The sequence below is a fragment of the Mercenaria mercenaria genome, chromosome 12 (assembly GCF_021730395.1).
Source record: "Mercenaria mercenaria strain notata chromosome 12, MADL_Memer_1, whole genome shotgun sequence".
NCBI lineage: Eukaryota > Metazoa > Mollusca > Bivalvia > Venerida > Veneridae > Mercenaria > Mercenaria mercenaria.
The window spans coordinates 22,427,601-22,449,938 of NC_069372.1; the positions used below are offsets into that span (position 1 = coordinate 22,427,601).

Below are 22,338 nucleotides of genomic sequence, written 5' to 3' on the forward strand. Positions count from 1 at the left end.
AGTTATGCTCTGGACAAGGTTTTTTTCACATAAGGGGAGATATTTCAAAAATGGGGTCAGCTAGAGTTATGGTTCTTTGACTCTGCACATCCTCTAACTGACCTCTATCTATATGTACAGTACCGAGCTTATTTCTTTCATAGTTTTGGACTGAGGCTTTGGACAAAAAGGGAGGAGAGTATTCAACAAGAGATCACAGAGTTATCTTGGCGCCCACCATTGAGCCATTTTTGAATGTTCCAAATTTCAAGACTAGCTAAAGGTCAAAGTTCATTTCAGTACACAAAACTGTGCATGAGGTCCATATTTGAAAATTGTAGCTTGAGAAATGTGGAAGTATGTCACTAGATCAATTTCAAGGCCAAAGTTCTTTTTGGTATACAAAACTATGCATGTGCTTCAAACTAGAAGGCTGTAGCTTGAGAAATGTGAAAGTAGGTTCTAGGTAAAAATCAAGGTCAAATTTCAATTTAGAACACAAAACTATGCAAGTGGTCCAAATTTGAAGCATGTAGCTTCAGAAATGTGAAAGAAGGTCACTAGGTCAATCTCAATGTCAAATTTCATTTCGGAAACAAAACTATGCATGTGGTCCAAATTTGAAGCCTGTACCTTCAAAAATGTGAAAGTAGGTCACTAGGTCAAAGTTTGTTTCGGTACACAAACTTATGCATGTGGTCCAAATTTGAAGGCTGTAGCTACAGAAATGTGGAAGTAGGTCACTAGGTCAAGATCAAGGTCATCTCATGTCAAGGTTCAAGACTTGCCACTCAAAACTATACATGTGGTCCAAATTAGAATGTTGTAGGTTTTTAAAAGATTTTCCCTATATAAGTCTATATGAACCATGTGATCCCCCCGGGGTAGGGCCATATTTGACCCTAGGGGGATAATTTGAACAAACTTGGTAGAGAACCACTAGATGATGCTACATTACAAATATCAAAGCCCTAGGCTTTGTGGTTTGGACAAGAAGATTTTCAAAGTTTTTCCCTATGTAAGTCTATGTAAACCATGTGACCCCCCAGGGTGGGATCATATTTGACCCTAGGGGAATAATTTGAAAAATCTTAAGAGAGGACCACTAGATGATGTCATATACAAAATATCAAAGCCCTAGGCCCTGTGGTTTTGGACAAGAAGTGTTTCAAAGTTTTTCCCTATATAAATCTATGTAAATTGTAAAAATAAACAAAGGGCCATAACTCACTCAAAAATTACTGAACCAGTCTGATTTTCAGGGGGACACAACTAGGGTACCAATACATCATTCTGACAAAGTTTGGTCAAAATCCCCTCAGTAGTTTCTAAGGAGATGCGATAACGAGAATTTGTTGACGGACCACGGACGCAGAGTGATTTGAATAGCCCACCATCTGATGATGGTGGGCTAAAAATGGGACCATCCACAGTTAAGATTCTTTATCATTGCACTTCCTCTCAATGAGCTCTATCATTGTGTGAAGTTATAACATAGTACCTTCGATACTTTTCGAGTTATGCTCCGGACAAAAAGTGTGGCAGACGGACCGACAGACAGACAGACTCAACGTATCTCCCTAAATACTGGCAGACATAATAAATGACAGACAGCAATTTTAAATGCATAGACAATTTAAGCCAAATCATAACATACGTGATAAAATACATACCCTGACAATCATTTTTTCATCAAAATGAAACTGTCTGCTCACAAACTAGAACTAGAATGTTTATAACAAGATGTGCATTTACAAAATTCAAAACATGTTTTAAACAAGATTTGCATGAACAACATTTCTGACAAGTATATAAAATGATGTGCAGGAACAACATTACAGACATGTTTGTAACATGATTGTGGTATGTGCAACATTACAGATCTGCCTAAAACATCATATGGAATGTACAACATTACAGATCTGTCTAAAACATGATGTGACATGTACAACATTACAGACATGTTTGTAACATGATGTGGCATGTACAACATTACAGATCTGTCTAAAACATCATGTGGCATGTACAACATAACATATCTATCTAAAACACGATGTGGCATGTACAACATTACAGATCTGTTTAAAACATCATGTGGCATGTACAACATTACAGATCTGTTTCAAACATGATGTGGCATGTACAACATTACAGATCTGTCTAAAACATGATGTGACATGTACAACATTACAGACATGTTTGTAACAGGAGGTGGCATGTACAACATTACAGATCATTCTAAAACATGATGTGACATGTACAACATTACAGATCTATCTAAAACATGTGGCATGTATAACATTACAGATCTGTCTAAAACATGATGTGGCATGTACAACATTACAGACCAGTCTAAAACATGATGTGCATAATACAGACATATCTATTAAATGATGTGCATGCACAGCATTACAGATCTGCACATAACATGATATAAATGTACAATATATGTGTAACATGATGTGCATATACAACACCACAGACCTGACCCATTTATAACATGATGTACAATAATACAGACCTGTCTATAACATGATGTGCATACATGTACAATTATTACATGTGCAATATCACAAGCATGTTTATAACATGATATGCATGTCTATAACATGATATGCATGTACAATATCACAAGCATGTCTATAACATGATATGCATGTACAATATCACAAGCATGTCTATGACATGATATGCATGTACAATATCACAAGCATGTCTATAACATGATATGCATGTACAATAATACAGACCTGTCTATAACATGATGTGCATACATGTACAATTATTACATGTGCAATATCACAAGCATGTCTATAACATGATATGCATGTACAGTATCACAAGCATGTCTATAACATGATATGCATGTACAATATCACAAGCATGTCTATAACATGATATGCATGTACAATATCACAAGCATGTCTATAACATGATATGCATGTACAATATTACAGACCTGTCTATAACATGATATACATGTACAATGTAACAGATATGTCTATAACATGATGTTCTTACATGTACAATAGTACACAAAACATTGAGGAATTATTGCTTCTGATTATTACACAAGGTTTGGGGCTGAAATTTCATATGAACCTTAAAAGAATGTTTGTAAAAAATCCCCAACTGTAAATGATACTACAGCAAGACTTAGCTAAAAATGACTAGATGGAATGGAATGTCTTTTTAAAATCTACATTGGCTCTTTTACTTCCTACAAGAAATTCCATAATATTGCAATTAAAACAAGTGTTAGTGGTAAGTACTTATAGTTTGAATTCTTAAATTCTGAAAAATGACTTAAGGTAGTTCTGCATGCTTAATAAACCGGAAGTAATGGCTTAACATAAATTATCCAGATAACATAGAATAAAGCCTTGGCTCGGCAACAGAAATGAAAATCATTCTATGCATTAGTTGCAACCCGTGAGTAAATTTTATCAAAATGGCAACGTTGCTGTCTTTCTAACAATAAAAACTGATATTTAAATGTTTTACATGTTAAAAATTTCTAAATAATGTCTTAAAACTGTCTTGAAATGTACTGGTCCCTAATTATAGACAAATACGAGGGTTGATCCAGAAGTAATGTCACTGCGTCTATGGTGCACTTATTCAGCTGATTATAATAATGATAATATATCAGAGTATACAAAAATTCAATTCTGATAATATGGCAAAGTATTTATTTCCGGCGTTTTTTCCTGTAAAATGCACAAGAATTCAAAAAATACCACTGACGCTATATCGCCGCACGCAAAAATATTATTGGTTCATTAACAAAACTGTCAAATGCAGCCACCGATCTTTATTAAAATAACGCGCTGAATCATATGAAACTTTTATAACGTGACATCACGTATCTCCGCAATTTGCTGTTGAAATTTTAATGGCGTCATCGCTCATTGAAAATATCTATACAGTGTTAACGCTTGTTTATGCTGAGAGCAAATATGTCGATTTCTGTTAAAACATCGCAGCGTGCTGTTCTGCGTTTTTGTTTTAAATTAGAAATATCACCGTTAGAGGCCATGCAGATGATAAATTACACATATGGACCAAAAACAGTGAACAGGAGACTAGTATACAGGTGGTATGAGTGTTTCAGGGTCGGCGAAGAGTCACTAAAGGTTTGTTAGAGAACCGGAAGACCTGTGATTTTGGCGCCGTGTGATATTGCGCTTTTTCCTCATCTGAAAAATAAACTCCGAGGGGTCCATTTCCAGAACCTTGATCATTTGAAATTTTTTGTAAAAATGTATTTTCATATCTTTCAAAGGACTGGTATGTCGCTGCTCTCCGTAATGGGTGAACAGACATGAGCGCTGTATAGAAAATCCAGGACGATCCTTTTAAAAGGAATTAATATTGATAACAGTCAGTAAGAAACGTCGTCTTGGACGTCAATAACATCAGTGGCGTGCCGCGATCGCTTCAAGTATGCCTTCCGTATACGTCAATATCGTTACAAATATGCAACATAGCATATCGATAATTTTAGACAATATTGCAAATAGATAAAGGTACTTCGGTATGCATTTTTGTTTATTTCCTTTCATTATACATGATTTTACATCTACAGTGACATTACTTTTGGATCAACCCTCGTATCACAAAAACATGCACAAGGAACTACACATTTTATTTCACTGTGTTATTTATAATATATATATTAAAGACTATGAAAGTTAAAACTGAAATCTATATTGTAATAAAAATTCTACTCATGAAAATGTTATCAGAAGTGTGATTTTCCCACAGACTCCCATTATGAAAACTTGTGTGAGGTTCGATTTTTTCAAATCAGTCTAGCAAAAAATCAAGCACACAACCCCTTCTTTTTTACTTGCCGAATTTTCTAATTATATTCTGATATTTTCAAAAATCAAGGTTAAATCAAATTCTACACTGCAGAATATTTTTTAATCCGAATGTGCAGAACTACCTTAACAGATCTTGTATTTCTCAAATGCTTTATGCCACAAGCCTAACCCTCACTAAAACGGAAAATAAAAGTAAAACAAAATATGTCCACTGTTATAAAAAGGAACGTGCATTGTTCACTACCTGGCGATAACAATTTGCTGCTTTTGTACACATGCACAGGCACAGACAGTCCTGTTTACGAGCTGATATGATAAAGACTGCACTAAAAGAAACATTCTTAAACAAAATATATCAACATACAATTTTCTTTTATTTCTACTTTACTATCCAAGGAAAAAAGCCAAACTAATCAAGAGCCAAAGGCCCTTCAACTACAGGAAAATGCTCATAACTTATGCTGGGTTGAATATAAACAGTAAATATGTAAAAAAAAAAAAAAAAAAAAAAATTATACAATCTTTTAATAATAAAAGCAATCACTTAAAATATTTAAATAGCTACCTTACATTCAAATAAACAAAAATATTTTATTACACAGGTACATAATATATACCGAAATAAGAATACAAAAATAATTATTTCATTATATTGTTATGAATATAATGTGAACATCAACAAACAAAACAATTATGATAGAAAACAAGTCTATGAATGTGATATGAGAACAGTATAGGAAAATATACTCTTCAGTGATTACACATATCCTATGAGAGATTTCACTTTTTTAACTGTTGTTCATTAGGAATGAACATTTTCTAAACAATCATCTTTGTAATCGAAGGTGTTGAAAAGCTGCCCTACCACAATCATGAATGCTCTCAATGATGCCTCGTACGCTTTCATCTCTTCAACAACCTGAAACCAAACAAGCCATACAAATACTGAGAGACGTGTTTATTAATTTCTTTCCTCCACCCACCAATACTGATTAATCCAAATGCTTAAAGTTCCTTAATGCCTTAAAAGTTTTATGTTAAGAACAGATGAATCCAAATGAGCCGCATCATGAGAAAACCAACATAATGGCTTTGCGACCAGCATGGATCCAGACCAGCCTGCGCATCCGCATAGTCTGATCAGGATACATGCTGTTCACTTTCAGATCCTATTGCAATTAGAGAAACTGTTAGCGAACAGCATGGATCCTGACCAGACTGCACAGATGCGCAGGTTGGTCTGGATCCATGCTGGTTGCAAAGCCACTATGTTGGTTTTCCCATGGCGCAGCTCAAATAGATGTCATGCATCACTGCAAGGTCAGAAAAGAAGCACTACTTTCAAATTCAATATTGTACATGAACTTATACAGTTATAAAGCCATAAAGGGAGGTAATCAAAAACAACTGATTCTATAAAATTTTCTACTGTGTTAATCACTAAATAAACCTTTTAAAAAATATTCGAGAAGACAATTATTGGAAACAGGATTTAACAAGAAACTGATACTTTGTGTTCATAAAAAGAAATATGGCAGTGCCACATTCAGAACAAAAGCATTATGAGCCTTTTAACTGTGCGATATCATTTAACCTTTCGCCAAAGGACTGGTCCATCATTCAATTTTGGCAGTATCACTTATTATTCGAGGAGGTGTTTACTGAAAATTTACTGATTGAATAACAAACAGTGCAGACCATGATCAGCCTGCACAGATGGGCAGGTTGACCTTGGTCTGCACTCGTCGCAAAGGCAAAATCACTTGCTGCTAGTAGGCTAAAGGTTAACATATTCAACTTCCTAGTAGTCTACAATTGCATGGAAGCCAGAGACAACTTCCTCTCACAAGCAGTTGTTATATACCCAGCATCTCGCTAGTACAGGTAACACAAAACAATCACATTTTTATAACTAAAGAAATGAATCTCTATACAGTAAACCTCACTTATAAGGAACTCGGATATAAGGAACACTCGGTTGTAAGGAACAGTTTTCAATTCCCCAATCTAATTCCTTCTTTATTTAATGTAAAGATCCCCGGTTATAGAGAACTCGGTTATAAGGAACACTCATTTATAAGGAACACTTTTTCCAGTCCCAAAGTACTGAATTCAATGGAAAACTCCTCGGTTATAGCCAACAGACATAAAGATTAATAAACACTGGAGAATCGCTGATGACGTCAGAGTAATGTCGGCACTTTCACACACTTTCATGCACATAAATAAACACAACTTATTTAATTTCTATGATATTCACGGATACAATAAAAAGAAAATATATTATATCATTAACAAGAGGACCAAGATGGTCCTGAATCGCTCACCTCTTCCCACATGACCCAGTTTTGAGTATGACGTCGTTTTTTCTATTATTTGACATAGTGACCTAGTTTTTGAGCTCATGTAACCCAGTTTTGAACTTGACCTAGATATTATCACGATAAAAATTCTGGCCAATTTTCATGAAGATCCATTGAAAAATATGGTCTCTAGAGAGGTCAAAAGATTTTAATAATTCTAGACCTACTGACCTAGTTTTTGACCACAGTTGACCTAGTTTCAAACTTGACCTAGATATCATCAAGATGAACATTCAGACCAACTTTCATACAGATCCCATGAAAAGTATGGCCTCTAGAGAGGTCACAAGGTTTTTTTATTATTTGACCTACTGACCTAGTTTTTTAAGGCACGTGACCCAGTTTCAAACTTGACCTAGATATCATCAAGGTGAACATTCTGACCAATTTTTATGGAGATCCATTCACAAGTATGGTCTCTAGAGAGGTCACAAGATTTTTCTATTTTTAGACCTAATGACCTAGTTTTTGACCACACATGACCCTGTTTCGAACTTGACCTAGATATCATCAAGATGAACATTCAGACCAATTTTCATACAGATCCCATGAAAAATATGGCCTTTAGAGAGGTCACAAGGTTTTTCTATTATTTGACCTACTGACCTAGTTTTTGACGGCACATGACCCACTTTCAAAGTTGATCTAGATATCATCAAGATGAACATTCAGACCAATTTTCATACAGATCCCATGAAAAATATGGCCTCTAGAGAGGTCACAAGGTTTTTCTATTATTTGACCTACTGACCTAGTTTTTGACCGCACGTGACCCACTTTCGAACTTGACCGAGATATCATCAAGGTGAACATTCTGACCAATTTTCATGAAGATCTCATGAAATATATGGCCTCTAGAGAGGTCACAAGGTTTTTCTATTTTTAGACCTACTGACCTAGTTTTTGACTGCACATGACCCAGTTTCAATCTTGACCTAGATATCATCAAGATGAACATTCAGACCAACTTTCATACAGATCCCATGAAAAATATGGCCTCTAGAGAGGTCACAAGTTTTTTCTATTATTTGACCTACTGACCTAGTTTTTGATGGCATATAACCCAGTTTCGAACTTGACCTAGATATTATCAAGGTGAACGTTTTGACCAATTTTCATGAAGATCTTGTGAAATATATGGCCTCTAGAGAGGTCACAAGGTTTTTCTATTTTTAGACCTACTGACCTAGTTTTTGACCGCACGTGACCCAGTTTCGAACCTGACCTAGATATCATCAAGGTGAACATTCTGACCAAGTTTCATGAAGATCTTTTGAAATATATGGCCTCTAGAGAGGTCACAAGGTTTTTCTATTTTTAGACCTACTGACCTAGTTTTTGATGGCACGTGACCCAGTTTCGAACTTGACCTAGATATCATCAAGATGAACATTCTGACCAACTTTCATAAAGATCCCATGAAAAATGTGACCTCTAGAGTGGTCAGAAGCAAAAGTTTACGGACGCACGGACGGACGGACGCACGGACGGACGACGGACACCGCGCGATCACAAAAGCTCACCTTGTCACTTTGTGACAGGTGAGCTAAAAATTACAAAATACAAGACGAAAGTAGACTTACATGTATTAGGTATTTCATGTTGACAATAGTGAACGAAAATCAGTTACGGTCACAGTCATACTGTCCTAAATAAATGTGCTAATAACGCATCATTAACGATGGCAAACAGTCCAGTTTATCAAATTTCCAATTGTAAAAATTATAGCAGGTGTTAAAATGGACAATTGCAAAACTATAGGTATAATTTACACTTTAATCTGTATGTATGGTGCTGTTGTCTAGTCGTAATACACTGTATGTCATAAACACCCTACTTTTAAATTTTAATTGGTAGTCTAATTTAACATTTCTGTAATAAAAATTTGAACATTTATTTTATATTAGTATTGATGCCTATTTACATAACATGCAGTCGAGCAAGGTAAGGGGAGTAACTGCAACATCTTATAATGTAGCACTCTCTAAAAAGACGATAGAAATAACCGACAAAAATAAACACAAATTACTGTCATTCTTTCCGACGTACATTTTGGCTTAGTTTAGGTTTAACGTCGTGTTTCAACACTATTTCAGTCACATACATGCAGGCAGTTTACCTTACCATCTCTCTAGGAAAGGACCGGTACTAGACTCGCAACTTTCTCACATAAAGATTCATGGTCGGCCCGGAGTGTGAACACATAGCCCTTTTCAAACGTCAGTCAAATAGTGTTCGTTATACAAACCTCGGTTACAAGGAACTAGTTCGCTATATGGATATAAGGAACCTCGGTTATAAGGAACAATTTTTAGAGGTCCCAAGCTGTTCCTTACAAGCGAGGTTTACTGTAAATACTTGAGACTGGATAACATCCGCAATGGTTTTACTGAGTGAGGCACAAATTCAAAACACTCCTGAATATTTAGATTCTTTAACTCCGGAAGTGTAAACAACCAGGAAGTGTGAATTTTTAACAACAAAAATAATGTTCCTATATCAAAATGCAAAATGAAAGTGATACTAATAGTGAAAGTGTCTAACAATTTTATCTTGCCGACTACCCTTTCCTTCAGATTTTCAGTAATAATCTGACTCAATTTTATTATGCAAGGAATGCAGTAACAACTTAGTTGGAATCAAATCCATATACAATCAAACTTTGTTCACTTGAACTCGTATACTGTGAAATCATTAATATTTGTGGGGGACTAATTTTCGTGGATTTCGTTTGAGTCAATCCACAAAATTTAATCCCAACGAACAAGTAAAATTCCCATTCATTTTATGTTCAAAAGTTGAAATCCACGAATTAATATCCCCACGAAATGGTCGTTTTGACCAAAACCACAAAATTTCATGCCCACGAAATTAAATGACTTTACAGTAATTAAAACATCTCCCTTAGCTTAAACTACTTGTTAGGTCCTGGCAAAATTCCTATAAAATGTATATTGTTCCAATGCTCCAACTACCGATAACTCGAACCAATCTTGTCTGTCCTGTCAAGTTCAAGCGAACTAAGATTGACTATATGATGTTTACTAGCCCTATATTCAATCTGACTCGAAAGCTAGAGATGTCTCTTGTCCAATAGAAATAACAGAAACTTGTATGAGGCAAGATATAAATCAACAAAAACCTTAAGTTTATTAACCCTTATCAGGCTGGACACACTTGATTCTGCCTTTGCAACCAATGTAGATCATGATCAGCCTGCACATCTGTGCAGTCTGACCATGATCTGCACTATTCGCCATTCAGTCAGTATCTTTTATGTAAGCATCCCTTTGAACAGTTAATGGTACTGTCTAAATTGCAAGATGGACAAGTTCATTATATAAATTTAGCAGGGTAAGGGTTAATCGCTCCAGTTTTAGGAATATCTACCTCATCTTCTTTCCCTTTCTCTCCATTTGCCAGATTGGCCATCAAGGTCTCTTTGTAAGGGGACGCCATCATACCTCCCTGTAATTCATAAATAAATCAATCTTATCAATTTCATAAAATGTATTTAAAACTAGAGATGCTTTTGAGAAAAGCGCATGTCTCCCACAACTGCCCCATTGAAAAATGTCTAGTTTCTCTCGATGGCTTTGATGAGTGGACCCCATTGAAAAATGTCTAGTTTCTCTTGATGGCTTTGATGAATGGACCCAATCAGTAATTCAAGGGCCATAATTCAAAAGTGTCTTGGCGGATTTGGCTAGTTATCGAATTTGGCCGAGGTCTTATGGTCAAATACGTTTTGTTCAAGTTTGGTGAAGATCAGATGAGAAATGTTCGACTTAGAGTGCGGACAAGCTTTGTGACAGACAGTCACACACACACACAGAGACTGGAGTAAATCAATATGTCTCCCACACCACTGTGTGGTGGGAGATATAATTACCACAAGTTCAATAAGGAACTAGTGTTGTCACAGGATAGTGGTTGGAGTTGGGTAGGGTGAACAGTGTTTGGGTAGACTATTGATGTCCAATATGTGCATTGTTATAAAATGCCCACTGTTATTTCAATACAGTACACAGTTCTCCCGTTGCAGTTTTGGGGCATCATTACCCTAATCACTAAAATCGCGAAACTTATTTAAAACTTTGCTCAAAACTATCATGCAAGTGCAAATCAAGTCAAAAAATCAGACTGTTGTATGTTTACAAGTGTGTCAGCTTATTTTAAAAGCTCACAACTTATTTACATAATGGCCTAATTTAAGCTCTGCCTGCTTCAGGTACTTTTCACAAGGGGTGTGAGAGACAATCAAATTATTTGTTACATCACAAGGGCTTGCATTATTCAACGGGCCTGTGAACTAATATCCCCCATCCAAACATGTAAAACTATTAAACTTTTCAGTTACTGGAGAAACCATGATAAAAGTGATCTATATTTGTATTAAGTTTTATAAAGACCCATCAATGGGTAAATTTGTTTAAAGAATTTTAAAACAATAAAAGGATAATAACTCTGCACTTACTGATGAGATCATAATGAAAGATGTGCATGCATCATTGCCCTGTAGTGAAGGAAAAGAATCTATATCCCCCTTCCCCCATTTTGAGAAAAACATATAAAATCAACACTCTGTTCTTACCTTAACTACCATTCTTACAGCCATGTTGTGGTATTTTGTGAGAGTTTTCTCGTAAGCCTTCTTGCAAGCACTTTTTACAGCCCCACTGTCACTTTTTCCTCCAGGCTTTTTACATGCATCATGTTCTTGGATAAGTTCCCAGAATATTTCACATAAATACTCCAGTCCTCTGAAACACACAAGTTACTTTATCTAAATACACGAAATTTCTGAAGTTCACACAAAATTTCAGAAGTGAACACACCATTTCACAAATCTGAAACATATATTGTAAATATGTTTCAATCCGACTTGCTACTATATTTTGTTTGAAATGGCTTTAATAAGCAGCATTTTGTCTTGCTCAAAATTTATCCAAGAGAATCCTGAACCCCTGCCCAAACATATGCAAACTGGGTCGAAAATCTGTGTGGAAACTATGAAAACACTGCTCCTTAAAAATAAAGTAATGCCCGCTAAGCTCAGTAGGGAGAGCGTTGGTCTACGGATCACGGGGTCGCGAGTTCGATCCTCGGGTGGGGCGTATGTTCTCCGTGACGATTTGATAAAAGACATTGTGTCTGAAATCATTCGTCCTCCACCTCTGATAATTCATGTGGGGAAGTTGGCAGTTACTTGCGGAGAACAGGTTTGTACTGGTACAGAATCCAGGAACACTGGTTAGGTTAACTGCCCGCCGTTACATGACTGAAATACTGTTGAAAAACGGCGTTAAACTCAAAACAATCAATCAATCAATCCTTAAACAAGAGCTGTCTCCACAGGATGACACATGCCCCCGATGGCACTTTGAATGAATAGTTATGGCCGATGTTAGAGTTTAGGACCTTTGACCTACGGACCTGGGTCTTGCGCGCGACACGTCGTCTTACTGTGGTACACATTCATGCCCAATAATTTTAAAATCCATGCATGAATGACAAAGATATGGACCGGACACGCCCATCAATGCGCTATCATGAAATATGACCTTTAACGTCTAAGTGTGACCTTGACCTTTGAGCTACGGACCTGGGTCTTGCACGCGACACTTCGTCTTACTGTGGTACACATTCATGCCAAGTTGTTTGAAAATCCATCCATCGATGACAAAGATATGGACCGGACACGAATGCACTATCATGAAAAATGACCTTTAATGTCTAAGTGTGACCTTGACCTTTGAGCTACAGACCTGGGTCTTGCGCGCGACACGTCGTCTTACTGTAGTACACATTCATGCCAAGTTATTTGAAAATCCATCCACGGATGACAAAGATATGGACAGGACACGAATGCACTATCATGAAAAATGACCTTTAACGTCTAAGTGTGACCTTGACCTTTGAGCTACAGACCTGGGTCTTGCGCACGACACGTCGTTTTACTGTTGTACACATTCATGCCAAGTTATTTGAAAATCCATCCATGGATGACAAAGATATGGACCAGACATGAAAATTGCGGACAGACTGACAGACCAACAGACTGATAGACGGTTCAAAAACTATATGCCTCCCTTCGGGGGCATAAAAAGCACTTTATTGTCCCTACAATGCTTGCTTACAATTGGGGCAAGATATTTTCTAACACACAACCACTGGAGGAGCGTAAAATACAGGACAGACCAGCATCATTTTAAGATTTATTACTACAACCAAATAGTCAGTATTAGAACAAGTTCGTAAGATCATTCGCAAATGGTTAAGTACATCAGTTTTATCACCTGGAGACAGTTAACACATTTGTTCACTGTATTATTTAGGGAGAATGAAGTATTGTGATTTTTTGGTTAGGCAATGAATACTTTGATAAGTAATTCCAGCTTCTTTGCTTGACACTGTTTATAGTGTTTGTTTTATGGTGCAGAGGCTGCTGCTGCCCTGTCTTATTACGGTGACGGTGAATATGCTTCAAAGTTTATCATGTTTCGTTGCTTGCAAATCAACAGAATTTCAGAAGACTGTACAGTTAATAATGATGTAGCTTGTGACAAAATCTTTTTAGATCATCAAATGTAATATGGTCATAAAACATTTTGTCTGTTTTTGGACAGCCTTCCTACCCTTCCCCAATTTCAGTCTATGCCTTAACTTGGATCTGCCAGTAATTTTTAACAAACCTTTTAAGCCAGAGGCCTCCAACAGTGCCAGAACTATCTTTTTTGTCCTCCTTGTTGTCTTTCTCATATTGTAAAAGATTTTTAAAACTCTCAAACGCTGCTGTGTCTGTCTCATACCTGGTGCGAATTTTCTAAAATATAAATTGTATATACGATATTTTCCAGAATATTTTAAAAAGAACTACATGTACAAAACATGTACAACTTAAATTAGTAAAATTACGACAAAATAATTTCAAATTATAACAAATAATATTATGTTACTGTTTGATTCTATAAGTCTGTCTAAAATTTCAGTGGACAAAATTATCACAAAATATTTTTCAAAATGCTCAATCAAGGTAACCAAGTGTTAATTGCAATCTGACTAAAGTACATCTCCTATTACGCTACGCATAGGATCTGAAAACGACCTATTCATGGCCTCGTTATGACGACCCTTTCGCTAGCCAATCAGAGCTTAGCTTACAACATGTTGCAAATCTACCTGTAGCCTTGACTTTTGATATTTACAATTCATATGTCATATTGTGTCATATAGCCGGTTAGCTCAGTCGGTAGGCCATTTGCTTTGTAAGCGAGGGGTCCCAGGTTCGAGCCCTGGAATAACTGCATATTTTTCTTACTCTTTGGCATTCAAACAAGTCGTCTGATTGGTTAAAATAAAAATAGCAATACTGGAAATCCAAAATATACAGAAGACGTATGTGAATGGGTCGTTCTCAGATCTTCGTTTAGAAGATCAAGTACTTAAGTCAGATTGGTGTTAATTGTATCTGTGACAATGAACAGACAAAATCCCCCACTCCCCACTCACTTTGACCTTAGCGGACAATATTTCCCCTTTCTTTTTTCCCCCTATTATATCCAAATTTTCACTTTATTCCCTTTTAGTATTCTGAAGATAATAGTCATTTTTAACCTTTACCCTGCTAAATTTCTAAAATGGACTGGTCCATCATTAAATTTGGGCAGTGCCATTTATTATTTGAAGGGGTGTTCACTGATAATTTACTGACTGAATAGCGAACAGTGCAGACCATGATCAGCCTGCAAGGATGTGCAGGCTGATCTTGGTCTGCACTGTTCGCAAAAGCAGAATCTCTCGCCGCCAGCAGGCTAAAGGTTAAAGTGTTGTTTTTTTTTCATTTCTGTCCATCTTCATTTACCTCTAAAGTTTTTCTCCAACAAAATCAAAGGAGTGATTTTGCCACCTGATCAAACTCAGCTAGGTGGATTTTATTGGGGTGGGGGTGGGGGTTTCCTACATTCACCAGCGGCTACACCATCTGGAGAGACACTTGTGACCAAGCAATATAGATTAAATTATTCCAGTAGTTTTGATGGATTTAAGTATAATTTAGAAACTTTGGCATAATGCTGAATAAAACCCTTAAATAATATTGAAAATAAAGTTTTGCTTAATTTCTAAAAACACAACAGAAAAACTTTATTTATTGTCTTCAGTAAACAAAGTAGAAATTTTGACTAGAAATGTTAGAATCTAAGTATATCCAAATAAGCGGAATATTGCAAAAACCAGTATTCAAATAAGCGGAATATTGCAATAACCAGTATCCAAATAAGCGGAATATTGCAATAACCAGTATCCAAATAAGCAGAACATTGCAATAACCAGTATTCAAATAAGCGGAACATTGCAATAACCAGTATTCAAATAAGTGGAATATTCCAATAACCAGCAACTGTATTCAGATAAATGGAATCGACTGAAGTACAATGCTCTGCAAAGGAATATATATGCCTGAAGTCATAAAGGGCTATTTTTAATTTGAAATCAGAGAATGATACCTAAAACTAAAACCTGTCTTGTGTGCTTAGAAAATAATTCATTCATTTGCATTTATCTATTTAAAAGGCAAATAACTTGTTTTCAAGCTTCATGTCACTAAAACATGGAGAAAATTTGCAATGATTTACTCATTAGGGCAGAGAGATCAACCTTTTAAAAATTAATGCTGTGAAAATATAGAATTATATTTTAAACAAAAGTTTCATCACTGACACATACCTTTATATTTCCTAGCATATCAGTTTCCGTCATTGAAAACTGGCCACCCATGCAATCTGAAATTTAAATACTGTGGTTAAAAATAAACTGCATACCAAAAGCTGAACTGTGTGAAGGTCTGAAGGTAAAGGTAAAGTTTCTTGTTTAACATGGGTAGTCAATGAAACTGGAATGAATGGAACAACTTATTTTCCAGCAGAGCACATGACTGGCATAATATCTGCCTCCCCAACATCCAGTCTAGGCCGACACTGCTGAAATCAGTACCAATTTAAGCATATCTTCAAGCACTAAACACTAGATGGGATATCAGCCACCGAGAATCGAACCTGGACCGCTGGCGTTTATAATAGTATGATAGAAGTTCGGTCCCAATCCCAATGACAAAGAGTATGTTTTTTTCTTGATTCAAAAGCTAAAATTCCCATTGTTAAACAATTTTTTTTAATTTTTTTTTTATTTTCAATAATTACTGTACTTATGAAACCTGAAACATTTGAAACACATGGCAGTATGCTAATTTATTTTATTTATGACCATTTTTTTTTTAAACATATCATTTTGATAAAAAATATTACCTTTTTAACAATTCCCAATTTAAACATTTTACGTACCAGTTGTAAAGGCCCTAGCCACATTCCAAAATCTGTGGGAAAAAACCCACTGCATTTGATGTTAAATTTTAAACTGCATATAAGAAACGAGCTGTCCATAAGACAACACTCCAGACTTTTCTCAGTACTTGACTCTGAATTAGAGCTTTGCTAGTGAAAACTTAATAAAACTTTAACCAAAATATTCTACGTTAAAAAGGGGCAAAACTATGTCGAAGTTCAAATCAGAGTTATGGGGATTGTTTTTCCTGGTGTAGACTTTGATAGTCAAAAACTATTTTAAGTTTCAAGTCAATAGCTTTGATAGTAACAGAGATATCTTACTTTATCAAAAACTTTAACCAACAGCCGACACCGACACGAGTGCAATAGCTCTACTTTTTCTTCTAAAGTCGAGCTAAAAATGACTTTGTGGTCATGTTTTGGTACACCAGCATCTACAATAAAAGAATATTATTAATTTCTGATTAAAATTTTTTCTTTAAAACACCAAATAGGCACATTTTAGTGAGAAACAATGACATATTTTACAAAATCATAATTAAGTTAACAAGAGCTGTCGGAGGACAGCAATGCTCGAGAGTATTCAACAGCCTTGTCAATTGAATGAATATAGAAGTTGAAAAATGGGAATACTTTTGTAAAACTGCAAAACAGGGTTATGAAACCTGTACAATGAATATCAGTTCATGACAATGAACAATTGTGTGAAGTGTCAATCCATTCCCATTAATGGGTGCTCAGGCGTGTAGCTGCTTTTACGCAGATACGCTGCTCAGCTGCGTAGTGAAAATCTGGCAAGCATACACAATTAAACTGTCTAATTTATTTGGTTGCAACAAGAAGTCTATATCATGCAATGGAGATTGCTTCATACGTAATCATTGTTTACTTCAAATTTTGTTTAAAGTACAGTAAACTGAAGTAATAGCAAACTGGTTTATATAATTGGTTGATTTAATGTGCATTGAAATTCACCAATAATTGTCTTTGTAGTTATATAACAATTTATATACAGTCATTATCCTACTATTTGATTGCTTATTTTGTAATAATCCTGATCATGTGAAACATTACATTCATACGCCGTTTACGCTAATGGTTTAAAGAGTCAAATTTCTATAATAAAATTATAATACAATGTCAAAAATTGATAAACTGTTGGTTGAGAAATCAACAAAGAGACATTTTCAAGGCTAAAAGCTTTTGAATAGGACAATTTGTATATCACTGCAGACGTAATTTGTCACGCATAATAATTATTACGTTATTTTCAGATATCATAGCTATATCTTATAACTGTACTTAAATGTATGAAATTATCAATTATTCCATGGTCCCAATGTTGTAGAAAATATATACCTAGTGAAATAAAACATGTTATATAAACAATTAACAAAGAATCAGGTTTTTGAGCAATATTTTTGCTTCAAACACACGCTAAAATGCATCATTTGCCGTTCTCACATTGATAAATAATCAAGGGGAGGATACACTGACCACTTCCCCCCACACACACACCCCATTTACGTGACTTCTGCGTACTATGAAAAATGCTCTAGCTACGCGCCTGGTACTGAGATACAAGCTTACATACAAAAACTTAACCAAAAACTTCTAAGTCAAAAAAAAGGGCATAATTTTGTAAAAATGCAAAGTAGAGTTATGGAACCTGTACATTGCATGTCAGATCATGACAGTGAATTAGAGTGTGAAGTTTCAATCCATTCCTGGGGTACTGAAATACCAGCTTACATATAAAACCTTAACCAAATAGGGTTAATTTTGTAAAAATGCCAAGTTGAGTTATGTAACATGTGCACTGCTTGTCAGATCATTACAGTGAACAAGTGTGTGAATTTTCATCAATTGCCAGTTGGTACTGAGATACCAACTCACAAATAAAACCTTAACCAAAAATGTCTAAGTTGAAAAAGGGGCATAATTTTGTAAAAAAGCAAAAAAGAGTTAAGGAACCTGTGTAATATAAGTCAGTTTATCACAGTGTGTGAAGTTTCAATCCAGTCCCATAAGTGGTTACTGAGATACCAACTTACATACAAAAACTTAACCAAATCGGGACGCCAACGCACGAGTCAGTCCAATAGCTCTATCTATTCTTTGAATAGTCCAGCTAAATCTAATAGTCTAGCAAACTCTCCAAAAGTAGTTAAATATTGATCAGGGGACTGAAATGACCAATTTTAAATTGTCACAGAGAAAGGGGGGGGGCGGGAAATGACCTATCCTGCACGGTAAATGTTGTTATTGTTGTGATGCCAGCGAATGGCTTTGGCAATGGATGAAAATCTCTGAAAACCTCAAAAAATGTCTGATTACTCTCATAAATTTATCAGATTTGAAGACTGTCGAGTGAGGAAGGTGTATTTAATTTTGGTGCTCTTTCTTCAGCACACTTGCTAATGTTAGATTGCGACCACCTAGCTAAAAAATTTCAGCTCAGAGATGTTTAATAAATTATATGCTGTATGGATCTCTGAGCTGAAATGAATCCCGTACTGAAACCTAACCAGGAATCTTGCCAGAAGTCTGTCACGCTATAATTTCATCAAATGAAATGCATTGGGCTCTACTTTAAAATATTTCTAATCCATTTTTCTTTTGATCTAGCATAAAGTAATCCATGCAACATAACTTGAACACAAGTTACACACATAAGTTACAAATTGGTACCCCTGTCTGCAATATTTTTTCCACCATTGCAGTTGTCACCTGATCAAGGTACTCTTCATTTTGAAAACCAATAGGTGATATAGAATCATTATTTATTGACCTTTTCTGAGAACTTAAACCTTCAACAGTATGTTTTTTATGAATTTTATCGAAAATGGTTACGTTTATGATTAAATTAAATTCATAAATAGGTAAAATTTTGATCATGATTTTCAAAAATAACCACGTTATCTGAACTGTTGCATGATGTCATCAGTTTCTCACGAGAGAATGTGTGAGATGTTGCGGTTTGACACTGGTCAGTTAACCAAATGGGATTTCGCCATAACTTAATAGACGCAACCGTCAGGAAATAAAAACAGCGTCAGTTAAGTTATGGTAGCCAGAACTAGTGACCACCATGTCCCATGTGTTCCGTTTGTATTTTCAGGGGACACTGGGTTTTTAACATTCCATCCCTGGTGTTCATTTTATATAAAGTGGGATTTATTTTTTAAAACATAGACTTCTGAGTCTAATTGATAGAATTTCAGACTCCTGTCTTTCAGGCTGGTATTAAGGATCATGTAAACACCTTTGAGACCGCCCCTCGGATCATACCTGATAGACCCGTAATATTCATAACATATATACATAGAATTGTTCAGAAGGGATAGAAAATACTTTCTAAAAAGGTCACCTTGTTCGGTAACATGTATTTTGTCTTACAACACATGTACTTCACTTGTGACGTTGTCCATATTCTATTTTGTTGAAAATATCAAACATAATTCTTTTTCAAACATATTTTTTCTCTATTTTTTTCTATTTTGTGTCTATCATATTTCTCTAGGTACTCTGGGAAATGAAAACTTATTAACTGATAATATATATTTTTAAAATATTGCAGATTTTGGTCATTTTGACGACAGCTCTACTTCCACTTTCATTTTGCAACTTTTGTATTGTATTTAAATGTACATTGTTTGTAACACTTTCAACTCCCGCAGTACCTTGAGAAATATGTTACACATGCAGTATTCATAAAAGTAATGACATACTTTTGAAAAAGAAGCTTAATATCTTCTACAAAATAGAATATGAACAGTCAAAGTACATGTGATATAGGACAGAATGTGCTGTTTAATAAAATATAAGCTTTCATGAAAGTTTCTTCCACTTATTATGAATAGTCCGGTATATTGTATATGATACACCAAGGTATATGTGGCGTAAATAAAAAACTAAAAAAAAAATTCACCCGAGGGCTGTTTTCAAGACAAGAACCTTAACGAATTACAGTGGTTTCGTCAAATCACCGGTTCGTCATACTTAATTTATATAGTAAGTGAGAACTGGTTTCGTCATAAAGACTTTATATAGTTAATAGCATAATAGGTCAATACAATGGAAGATGATCGCACCTATTTAATGGCAGTTAATCTTGATGATTGCGTTAAAGTAATTCGCACATACTTAATCGATAATGTTACTCAAATTGCAAATGAGTTATTAAAAATTATTGTGTATTAAAAACGAGTTCTTGATAAATATTACGTTTCTGAAATAGACGGCTCGATCTATACTTCGTTTCATGAAAAAAAAAAATGAATGATTAGCGAACAATATAAAGCTGATCTTGATCTGCACTGGTCGCGAATGCAGGTACATACTTGCGATTAAGATGTTGATAATTAAAGGATGCTGTAAGAAAAATGTACAATTTTGGTAATATGAATTATCGGACTTGTATTTAATTACATTAAAAAGTTGGCAAACAGATATATTTACATATCTAAAATATGAATGTTATAAATGTACCAATGGAAATAAATTGTGTTTATCTTCACATTTACTCTTATAATTTTGTATTTGTAGAGTAAGTATTTGCTTGCCATAATACTTATTTTACACAACTTCAATTACGGCCTTTAATTAACGCAAACTATACGTTGTTTTTAGCTTATGAACATCGTTAGCTTGTATGTTTAATATACATTTTGTATATCTAAATTTTACTTTTTATAGTATTTGTTTTTTTTTTCTTATCAAATTCATATTTTCAAAATAAATTTAAAATGTTTTAATTCTCAATAGAAATTCTTAATTTTTTATTAATTCAAATTTAACATTTTGAAAAATAAATTGTCTTGCGTCGAACTTAACATTTGTAACCAGTAATAAATACATAAGTTTCGTCCATAAGAATTAGTTTAACAAAGACTAAATCTCTATATATCTTAAATATCGATCGGCAATTATATCATTTATTTTTCTTTTCATTTTCTGTATAAATAATTGGCTTTGAAATTATCTTTTCAAAATTAACAACTTGTTTGCCACACAAAGTACATCAACAATAAAACGACCAACAAACAATCATTATTACACTATAACAATAAGTATGACGAAACCACTTCTCACTTACTATATAAATTAAGTATGACGAACCGGTGGTTTGACGAAACCACTACCATCCACCTTAACCATCCAACAACATAGTTTTCAGCTGTAGTGCAGGTATGCCTGCATCAGACATGAACAATATCGTGATCTAATCAGCATTTCTTTTCTACGCATCACTTGATCAAGATATCCTGATTCTGTTTGAATCATGCCCAGCAAACGGGTGGTGGGATATTTTGCACAGTCGTTAATTTATGGTGTCACCGAATGCCAAAGTTAGTGAAACTTACGGACAATTTTCACAGCGCCTTCGGCTGCTTCTATCCATTTACTTGTCTCAATTGCATCTATATTTTCTGCTTGTGGGAAAAGTGTTTGTGTTCCTACTATGTATGGCATTGTTGATATTTCAGGTGTTTTAGTTGTCGACACAGGAAACGGGAAATCGAACGTGTTTACATACGCTGGTACCGAGGTTACACCGTTGCGGCGTGATTGGTTCCCGATGACAGCAGGGATATTACCCGTTCAATACGGTTATGGTGTATTCATAGAAAATAAATATATCAGTAGCAATACCAAGTTGTTAGTTTAAAGGAAGTGGCTAGGGTCTGGTTACCGGACCTCAAGACATGGAGTCTAGAGGTCAAGTAATCAATACACATGTACAATGATCTATTGTATAACCGGTGTACGATAATGGCTGGGGAAAAGCATGGAGGTAGTATAGAGATGGTCTTGACGTTT

General features: G+C 35.2%; 1 protein-coding gene across 1 annotated transcript; it reads right to left on the reverse strand.

The window, feature by feature from the left end:
* Nucleotides 1-1,596: 1,596 nt before the first annotated feature.
* Nucleotides 1,597-22,076, reverse strand: LOC123533830 (glycolipid transfer protein-like). The gene is made up of 6 exons (XM_045315740.2): nucleotides 21,882-22,076; nucleotides 15,899-15,954; nucleotides 13,867-13,997; nucleotides 11,766-11,934; nucleotides 10,562-10,639; nucleotides 1,597-5,727 (listed from the first exon to the last, which is right to left on the reverse strand). The coding sequence occupies exons 1-6, from the start codon at nucleotides 21,988-21,990 to the stop codon at nucleotides 5,611-5,613; spliced, it is 660 nt and encodes a 219-aa protein (XP_045171675.1). The 5' UTR covers nucleotides 21,991-22,076; the 3' UTR covers nucleotides 1,597-5,610.
* Between the last annotated feature and the right edge of the window lie 262 nt (nucleotides 22,077-22,338).